The 10,195-nt window shown below is 46.4% G+C and overlaps 1 protein-coding gene across 5 annotated transcripts in view; it reads right to left on the bottom strand.

Moving 5' to 3' along the window:
* DIP2B (disco interacting protein 2 homolog B) overlaps positions 1-10,195 on the bottom strand; it is a 248,395-nt gene that overhangs the window by 5,217 nt on the left and 232,983 nt on the right. For all 5 annotated transcript variants that reach the window (XM_021922328.2, XM_021922329.2, XM_021922331.2 and 2 more), the window contains 5 exons: positions 9,551-9,612; positions 8,615-8,672; positions 6,060-6,134; positions 4,492-4,669; positions 2,540-2,663 (listed from right to left, as the gene is read on the bottom strand). In XM_021922328.2, coding sequence (XP_021778020.1) covers positions 2,540-2,663; positions 4,492-4,669; positions 6,060-6,134; positions 8,615-8,672; positions 9,551-9,612 — 497 coding nt within the window. The remainder of the gene's footprint in view (positions 1-2,539; positions 2,664-4,491; positions 4,670-6,059; positions 6,135-8,614; positions 8,673-9,550; positions 9,613-10,195) is intronic.

Genomic DNA, 10,195 nt, shown 5'->3' with positions numbered 1-10,195 from the left:
GGTAGGGCCTGCCGGGTGCGGTGGCTCAAGCCTGTAATCCCAGCACTTTGGGAGGCCAAGACGGGTGGATCACGAGGTCAGGAGATCGAGACCATCCTGGCTAACACAGTGAAACCCCGTCTCTACCAAAAAAATACAAAAAACTAGCTGGGCGAGGTGGCGGGTGCCTGTAGTCCCAGCTACTCAGGAGGCTGAGGCAGGAGAATGGCGTAAACCCGGGAGGCGGAGCTTGCAGTGAGCTGAGATCCGGCCACCGCACTCCAGCCTGGGCGATAGAGCGAGATCCGTCTCAAAAAAAAAAAAAAAAAAAAGAACGTAGGGCCTGATTTGATATGCAGGCCTAAACTGCTTTAAAAGAAGATTCCAACTGGGCGCGGTGGCTCATGCCTGTAATCCCAGCACTTTGGGAGGCCGAGGTGGGCAGATCATGAGGTCAGGAGTTCGAGACCAGCCTGGCCAATATGGTGAAACCCCGTCTCTACTAAAAATACAAAAATTAGCCGGGCATGATGGTGTGCGCCTGTAGTCCCAGCTACCCGGGAGGCTGAGGCAGAAGAATCGCTTGAACCCAGGAGGCAGAGGTTGTAGTGAGCCGGGATCACACCACTGCACTCCAGCCTGGGTGACAGAGCGAGACTCTGTCTCACAAAAAAACAAACAAACAAAAACAAATTCCAATAATTAAAAAAGTACACAATATTGGCCAGGCGCGGTGACTCATGCCTGTAATCCCGGCACTTTGGGAGGCCAAGGCGGGCGGATCACCTGAGGTCAGGAGTTCAAGACCAGCTTGACCAACATGGAGAAACCCCCTCTCTACTAAAAATACAAAATTAGCCGGGCGTAGTGGCACACACCCGTAATCCCAGCTACTAGGGAAGCTAAGGCAGGAGAATCCCTTGAACCTGGGAGGCGGAGGTTGCAGTGAGCCAAGATTGCACCATTGCACTCCAGCCTGGGCAACAAGAGCGAAACTCTGTCTCAAAAAACAAAAAAAACCAAAAAAAAACAAAAAAAACCCCCACAAAAGTACACAATTACACAATATCTGGTTCTATTAAGAGTCAAATGTCTAAAATGACAAAGTAACCACGGCACCCAGCTTCTCTGGATGCTTTCCAGATGTCTAAAGATGTTCTTGTCTTGGTCAGAATCTTGTTCAGGTCTAGGGAGAGACTCCGACAAAGACAAGAGCATCTTTTTTTTGAGACAGTTTCGCTCCGTTGCCCAGGCTGGAGTGTAGTGGCACCATCTTGGCCCACTGCAACCTCCGCCTCCCAGGTTCAAGCAATTCTCAGCCTCCCGAGCAGCTAGGATTACAGGCGCCTACCACTGCACCCAGCTAATTTTTGTATTTTTAGTAGAGACAGGGTTTTGCCATGTTGGTCAGGCTGGTCTTGAACTCCTGACCCCAGGTGATCCACCCACCTCAGCCTCCCGAAGTGCTGGGATTACAGGCGTGAGCCACCACTTCCGGCCAACAAGAGCATCTTTAGACAAAGAAGTATCTGGAAAGCATGAGCAACCATCGAAAGAACTGTGGCTGTTTAGCATGGGGAAAAGTGGGGACACATTCACTAAAATATGTAGAAAACAAACCAAACAGATTCTGTATTGGTTAAGAACCCAGAATGAAAGCCAATAGGTAAACACTACAGAGATTTTTTTGTTGTTGTTATTTTTTTGAGACAGTCTCAGTCTGTCACCAGGGCTGGAGTGCAGTGGCACAATCTTGGCTCACTGTAGCCTCAACCTTCCAGGCTAAAGTGATCCTCCCACCTCAGCCTCCTGGGTAGCTGGGACTACAGGCATGCCACCACACCTGGCTAATTAAAAAATCTTTTTTTGCAGAGATGGGGGTTTTACCATGTTGCCCACGATGGTCTTGAATTCCTGGGCTTAAGTGATCCGCCCACCTTGGCCTCCCAAAGTTCTGGGATTACAGATGTGAGCCACTGCGCCCGGCCAAACCACAGTTTTAATTTTACAGATTTTAAGTCAATACATGGTTAGATGATCCTTTACCAGGAAAAATGTAAAATTCCTGCAAAGAGCAGGAAACTGGATGAGATAATATCAACTACCCTTTTCATCTGCTTACCACTTAATAGTTTACAAAGCACATTCTCATTTGATGCTTCTGATAATTAGAAAGTAGCAGAGGGAGTGTTTTACAGATGAGAAGAGTCTTTAAGCTGGTTCCTTCCACCATATTATGCTGACTTCCAAGAGATCAATGATCTGTTAGTCCCTTCCCATTATGAGAGTCTATCACTGAAAAAGGACTCAGTTCCAGCATTCCACAGAAGGTATCAGAGTATTCCCTAGGGGCCTCATGGCCTCATCTGGCTCCTGTGGATAGGCCTTGTTGGCCACAGCAGATTGCACACCCAAGACAAGAATCAGTCTATTTCCTTACTCCTCCCATGGAGCTCTATGTTTCAAGGTAGGTATGTGGTCCCAATGACCAATTAATTAGATGAGTTGAGATTACGACTAAAGCTGAAGTGGGAAGCACAGTGTATGCCGGGGGAGTTACCATTCAGCAATGCTTCTGTGGATCCGGGACACCGAGGTCTCAATATCAATCGGGTGGTATCGTAATCCTCTCAGCTCCAGTGTTTCATCCAGCGCTCCCACCACATACAATGCATCATGACGCTCTGACAGAAAGAAAAAGAGAGAAATGTGGCTCGGACAATACTGAGTGTAACATAACACTGGAATCCAGAGCACAGGGGTCAGACTGCCTGTCACCTGGCTCTGCCCCTACCAGCTGTGCAACTCTGGGCAAATTCCTTAAGGCTCTGAATCCTACTGCCCTTCTGTGAGATGGGAATAATAATCAATGGCTGCTGTGACGATTTGTGAGTCAATCCATGCACAGTAGTTAATATGGTATGTGGTATATTGTAAATGATACCAGAAATTAGCTATTATTATTACTACATGTTAGGAACTGTGTTATGTGCTGGGGAGACAAAGCTGACAAAACCCAATTCCTGCGCTGAAGATTCTTACAGCTGAGGCAGGGGAAAAGATACACAAAGAGGCATTCCGTTGTAATGTAGCAAGCCCAGCGACAGGAGTGTGCATGAGTTTCGGAGGGGCAGAGGACATCACTGAGTCCAGCTCAAAGGGTCAAGGAAGGCTCCTGGAAAAGCTGAGGGCAGAGCTGAGCTTTTAAGGACAAACAGGACTCAGCTAGAGGGGAGGGGAGGAGGAAAGAGAGGAGTTGAGAAGGAGAGGAGATGAACGAGTGTCATTCTTTCTAGGTAGCTTCATGGAATACAGATATAAAGATGAGGGTTGTAGAACATAGGGGAAACTAGTCCTCGTTTCTAACAGGCTTGTAATCCAGCTAGGATACAGAAGGAAGATGATTTTGCAGTAATTTCTGGAAAAAGGCAGATTTCTGAAAAATTCAGCAAAACAAAGTGATTTAAGCTGTTGGAGTGAAAAGGATCAGGAGGTCCAGCAGAGGCTCCCATCACCTGGTGAGCTCATGAAGACTGATGACAAAAACAACAGAAACACAGCAGTGAATGACTAATGGGTGCTTCCTGTGTGCCAGGCACCATTCTTGGCATCTAAATGCATCACGTCCTTTAATCTCACATCATTTCCATGAGGCAAGAAACATAGTCATCCCCATTTTCTAAGTAGGAAACAGAGGCTAAGTGATTGCTCAAGGTCACCCAGCAAATGCAGAGGTGGGCTTAAAACCAGGGCACCAGGCAGGGATACCACCCTCTGCTCCACTGGGTTGCCCCTGCCTCTCCATGAAATCTGGGGAACTATGGACGCTGGTCAGTATGGAACTATGGAGAATTTAGGCCTTTAAAATCCAGCAGGTTATATATATATCACTTCTTCAAGTGCAGGATATAGTCAGTGTTGGGTATTTTTAAATGGCTGTAAGTGCCAGTCTGGAAGAAAGGGTGATGGCGGGCAGCAGTGAAGCCGTGACAATCAACTGGGCAGAGGGTGACGGGAGGGAATTCTTATACCGGAGGCTTGGCCAGGAAGCAGGCTGTGTCCAATGCAAGACACCGAGGCACTGCCATACCTCAGCAAGATGGCTCCTTGGAACTGACGCCCCTCTCAGGGAATAGGGCCGTTCCTCCTGCTCCCCAAGTGGTGTGCAGGGTAGAAGAGATACAAGATGTAATGCTTGTCCTGGGTGGGGAATCAGCCCCGTAGGGACTGAATGTCTGTGTTTAGCCAGGGACGCTCATTCGCCATCAGGCACATCTCTCTGACTCACAGCTCGGGATGATCCTGGGCTCGCCCCAAGCGCTCACCTCTTAGACACTCTTCATGGGGCAAAGCATGACTCCAAATGAAGAGAGAGTCACTTATGGGTTTAAGAGTCACAGAAGGGAGTAACTAGATACACACACTCCACAATCCAAGGCAGGCTGAAGGAGGTCAGCTAGTGCTACAGAAACACAAAGCAGGGTCAATGGGGAGGAGTAGTTGCACAAGTACCTCCAGTGGCCGCTGTGAGCTCAGTCCGGCGGACAAAACCAAGGTATCCTGTCCGAGCCCAGAGTGTCTGAGCCGCATCTCCAAAGCTGAGGCGAGTGTTGAAATGATCAGCTTGAAGAGTCTCACTATCATAGATGGTGTAGTAGCCGCTGGCTGTATGGGGACTGTTCACCCAAATCTACAAGAAAAGTGCTTTGGTCACAACTCACTGGGGACACACAACTGTATTCATTCTCTTGGATCAGGTGATTTGATTTTTTTAATCTCATTTTTATATTAACAACACCACAACTGCATCAATAAAGGCAGCTGACATTTACCAGGTGCTCATCATGTACCTAACCTCCATCCATCCAGATATATATGACATGACAACATAGTTCACACAATGTTGTTCCCATTTTACGGATGAAAAAACAAGGAGTTAACTAATTCACCTAACATGCAGAAATGAGGAGACTGGCACCCATGCTCTTGTGGCTCCCGAGGCTGTGTTCTCACCCACAAGGCTACCCTGCCTCCCTGGCTCATTTCTCACCCTCCTCCAGAGTCCCACGAACACATCAGGGATCATTTCTGTGCTTCTGGGGCAACTGTGGAAGCCCACAGGGAAACACCAGGGGGTGTCTGAGTTTATAATATAAACAGCAATAGCTAACAATAATGTTACTGAGAATCATTATGTGACAGACACTGTTCCATGTACATTACAGATACAGGCGTTAATACATTTAATTGTATAATGATTCTACTCAGGAGGTGAGGTAGGTGCTACTATTAACATTTAAAGTTTTTTAAAATAGGCTGGGCGTGGTGGCTCACACTTGTAATCCCAACACTCTGGGAGGCCAAGGTGGGTGGATCACTTGAGGTCAGGAGTTCAAGACCAGCCTGGCCAACATGGTGAAACCCCATCTCTACTAAAAATACAAAATTAGCCAGGCATGGTGGTGTACACCTGTAATCCCAGCTACACAAGAGGCTGAGGCAGGAGAATCACTTGAACCGGGGAGACGGAGGTTGCAGGGAGCCAAGATGGCACCACTGCATTACAGCCTGGGTGACAGAGCAACACCCTGTCTCAGAAAAAAAAAAAACTATTTTATATAGTTAATTTTTATATACTTATATATAAGTAATATGTATTTATATGTAAATATTTTTTGTTAAAGGGCTGGGCCTATATTTTTTTTTTAATGCAAACATGGATACATTTTAGAATATAATATAACATCTGACTGACCTTAAAAATGTGTCAATATGTGACTCCTTTCAGTTTCATACCTTAATAGATGGGAACATATAGGATTTGCTCACTTTCCTTTCTAGCTAAGGGCATGTCAGTGGACAAATCTGGCACTATTTCCAGTTTGGGTGCCTAAATCTTCCCTGGATCCCAGTTTCAATCTCCCTCTTCTGTCAGTTTCAGTCTCATGCCTTACAGAAAAAAATTAACTCTATTCACAACAGGGGAAAGCTAAATCCACAGTTTTACTGATTTCTAAAATGTGAACCCTAGAGATTTTTACTGCTGACTTTTCAGAGTAAAAATTAAAATTATTACAAACCTCTCCAAGGTGAGAGTCTCCAACTGGCCCTTTGGTCTCAGGATTAACAATAACCACTTTCACTCCAGGTAAAATCTAAGAATCAAAGGGAAAATACAAAGATTGGGTTCAGTGAAATCTAATGACCTCCAGGAAACACACAATTAGTTACCTGCCAGAGAGGTGCGCGAGGCACACAGGGCGGGAGCCAGCTGCAACAGCATCACAGCAGCTACCCTGAGGGGACCATGGCAGAGACCTTGTGTTTTGTTCTCACTGAACCTTCCTAGTTCATTGAAGACCAAAGGTCTAATAAAACTCAGCCTCAAAAATAAAATGGGAGCCAGTTTGCCATCTCTTCAAAGGGATGAGAAACTGCAGATCGGGACCTTCACAGTAGAATTTGTAGAATAACCTTTCCTTTTTCATGCTCTTTCTCATTCACTGGAATGATGGCAGTGAAACCCTTTAAAACAGAAAGGGCAGCAGGCAGGGACAGCCTGAGTGACTCTACTCCAGACTCCAGCTGTTGCTAGAGTTGGAGGAACATGAAGAGTGAGAGAGGACAGCAGCAGCTTTGCAGGACAGAAGGATATCCACGACCCCAGGATCTTCCTCAGGAAGGAAAAGGAAGACACATATACTGGCTGAGGGAATGGCTCAGCCATTCTAACAAAAAGAAGGGCCTCTCTGGTTACCCATATTCTGCCCCCTTCGAACTCCCTTTTTATCTTGGGTTTCTAAAGTATGAGGTTACTGAAGAAGCCCTCAATCATTATCTGGGTGCAAACATCTAAAACCTCAAGGAAGAGACTAGACAGTTCCCTTAGTCCAGGGCGGGCACAGACTAATGCTCATGAGGCGTGCTTGGTTGCTGAGGCAAGTGAAGATGTGACAAGGCAGTGACAAAATCAGCCAAAACCCCACCCCGGCAGATGCAAACGGAGAGTGAGACTGGAGTAAGCGCCCCATGGGGAGATACACCACCAAGTAGGTTTGGCAGGGATTTTTTTTTTCCCTTCACGGTTTTTTCTCTGCCCTTCAGAATTACTAGACAGGATTCTGAGGTATCATCATTATCTCGTCAAAGGGCAGAGAAATTCCCACTTGTCTTGATAATGCATGTGGGTTTCCTATCATTCTTAGTAAACTGCTTCTCACTAAATCTCTCTTTTGACGTTTTATAGCCTCATTCTAATCTAAGAAATCTTACTCCCATAGATGTTAACTCTCTCAAATATCTTTAATCTCATCCCCATTTTTATTTTCAACTTTAAATGCATGTGTGTCTTCCCTGACCTGAAACCACACTCCCATGTCGGCCTCTCCTAGCTTTCTCCTTGTGACATTTGTAAGACAGAACTGAGATGGGCACAGTGGCTCATGCCTGTAATCCCAGCACTTCGGGAGGCTGAGGCAGGTGATCACCTGAGGTCAGGAATTCGAGACCAGCCTGGCCAACATGGTGAAACCCCTTCTTTACTTAAAACACAAAAATTAGCTGGACCTGCCGGGCGCGGTGGCTCACGCCTGTAATCCCAGCACTTTGGGAGGCCGAGGTGGGCGGATCACAAGGTCAGGAGATCGAGACCACAGTTAAACCCCGTCTCTATTAAAAATACAAAAAACTAGCCGGGCACGGTGGCGGGCGCCTGTAGTCCCAGCTACTCAGGAGGCTGAGGCAGGAGAATGGCGTGAACCCGTGAGGCGGAGCTTGCAGTGAGCCGAGATTGCGCCACTGCACTCCAGCCTGGGGCACAGAGCGAGACTCTGTCTCAAAAAAAAAAAAAAATTAGCTGGACCTGGGGGCAGGTGCCTGTAACCCCAGCTACTTGGAGGCTAAGGCAAGTTCTCCTTGAACCTGGGAGGCAGAGGTTGCAGTGAGCTGAGATCGCGCCACTGCACTCTAGCCTGGGTGGCAGAGTGAGACTCCATCTCCAAAACAAAAACAAAAACAAAACCAAAACAGAACCAGCTCTTCTATCCACCTTTCATACAATACAATGAGCACTGCATTTTGCTGGTCTATCAATATGAATAACATATCAGTTGGACTTTTAAAAATTGATGGAAATTGGCCGGGCGCGGTGGCTCAAGCCTGTAATCCCAGCACTTTGGGAGGCCGAGGCGGGTGGATCACGAGGTCAGGAGATCGAGACCATCCTGGCTAACACGGTGAAACCCCGTCTCTACTAAAAATACAAAAAACTAGCTGGGCGTGGTGGCGGGCGCCTGTAGTCTCAGCTACTTGGGAGGCTGAGGCGGGAGAATGGCGTGAACCCGGGAGGCGGAGCTTGCAGTGAGGAGATCACGCCACTGCACTCCAGCCTGGGAGACACAGCGAGACTCCGTCTCAAAAAAAAAAAAAATTGATGGAAATTAAGAGAGTTCAAATTTACTATTCTTCTTATCTATGTACCCATATGAATTTGAAAGTATTAGCTAAGCTGAAATTATCTCCAGATTTCAATTAAGGCTTGCCCTGGACACTAATATATCATATGGCTTCTGGTTGCTTTAAACTGAACCACTTCTCCACACAGCCCACCTTCCCTATGGTCAACAGAACAAATTACCTTTCCAGACTCCGAGAGAAGCAAACTCTGAGGGGCGCCGCGTTCCACAAGACGAACCCTGCAGAAGAACGGTATTTACTGTATATAGGGCTTTTAAGAAGAGAAGTCGCCATATTCCTGCAGCTCAGTGCTGCCTTCCCACGACCTCTAACTTGTCTCTCTTCCTCACACTACAGCAGGGTTTCTCAAACTCAGCACTACTAACATTTTGGCCAGATAATTTTTTGTTGAAAAGGGCTATTCTGTGCATTGTAGAGTGTTTAGCAACACCTCTGGCCTCTGCCCACTAGATGTCAGTAGCAAGTCCCCTTTTATGACAACCCAAAATGTTTCCAGACATTGTCAAATCTCCAGTGGGGTGGCAAAATCTTCCCAGGTTTCAAACTGCTGCATGAGAGAGATGCTCTACCTATGCGGTCTAGGTCAGTGCAGTGGAGCACTCCAGATCACACACCCAGGGGGGTGGGGCTTGGGAAGAGAGGTCTTGGAGCCCTGGGCCAGTGCTCACCTTGGGACACAGCTGTAATTCCCTTCTGGGCTAAGGAGGCAGGCTTTTACCCATGAGGCTCAGATAAAGTATTGTTTCAAAAACCCTACTCTGACTCATTTATCTTATCTGTCCTATTATTTTTAAACTCTTAGAGGAAAGAGACTATCCATTTTAGTTTAATTTATATCAAATGTCACAAAATACTTTTATATGGGCAATAACTATTATACTTTAATATTAAAGAACAGTGTAGCAACTGAGAGAATTAAAGCTTTCTTATAAATGTAAATCTTATGTATTAATGATAAAAACAAATCCCTTCCCTCTTCCCATTCCCCTCCTGGAAGATATGAACAAAAGGAATGAGGGAAAATGCTGGCTCTGAGGTTCCGAATTTGTTATGGTTAGGAACTAGTAGGAAAGGAGCATTAATAAATCTGTTGTACCTGTCATGTCTTAGTGATTTCAGATCCACATACACAGTAGTCGGATCAGGCCCTGAGGTTCCCTAAAGAAAGACAAATCAATGCATTGTTTAGAATTTCGATAAACTGTATGTCACATTTTCAAACGAAAACAATTTAGCCATATACATGAAAAATCCACACTCTTTTTGCCTCTCCTCCCTTGAAGAGTGGCCTCCTAGGCCCACTGCTCTCACTCTTATCATGGGGACTGTGGCAGCACTGAAACGTTTCCATGCTGAGGAGGGCTTTCATCCCTGGATTCAAAGCAGAGGTGAGACAGGTCGGCAATCCAGGGACTTGTAAAACCAATATTGGCCATGTGACAGCAAGAGGGCTATTATGATGGGGCTCAAGGTTAAACCATCAAGACCCTTCTGAAAGAAGAAGGTCACAGAAGACCTGAAATAATCCACCCATGTGTGCTATCTTCTTTCACTCACTTTTGTCCGCGCCTATATTTGCCTTATCAAAGAAACAGGGTCTCAATCTGCCACCCAGGCTGCTGGAGTGCAGCAGTACAATCACAGCTCACTGCAGCCTCAACTTCCTGGGCTCAAGCAATCCCCCTGCCTCAGACTTCCAGGTAGCTGGGACTAGAGGCATGTACCACCAAGCCCAGCTATT

This window comes from Papio anubis, chromosome 9, assembly GCF_008728515.1.
Source record: "Papio anubis isolate 15944 chromosome 9, Panubis1.0, whole genome shotgun sequence".
Lineage (NCBI taxonomy): Eukaryota > Metazoa > Chordata > Mammalia > Primates > Cercopithecidae > Papio > Papio anubis.
Note: the sequence above shows the minus strand (reverse complement) of the source record. Positions and strands in the feature narration are given on the sequence as shown.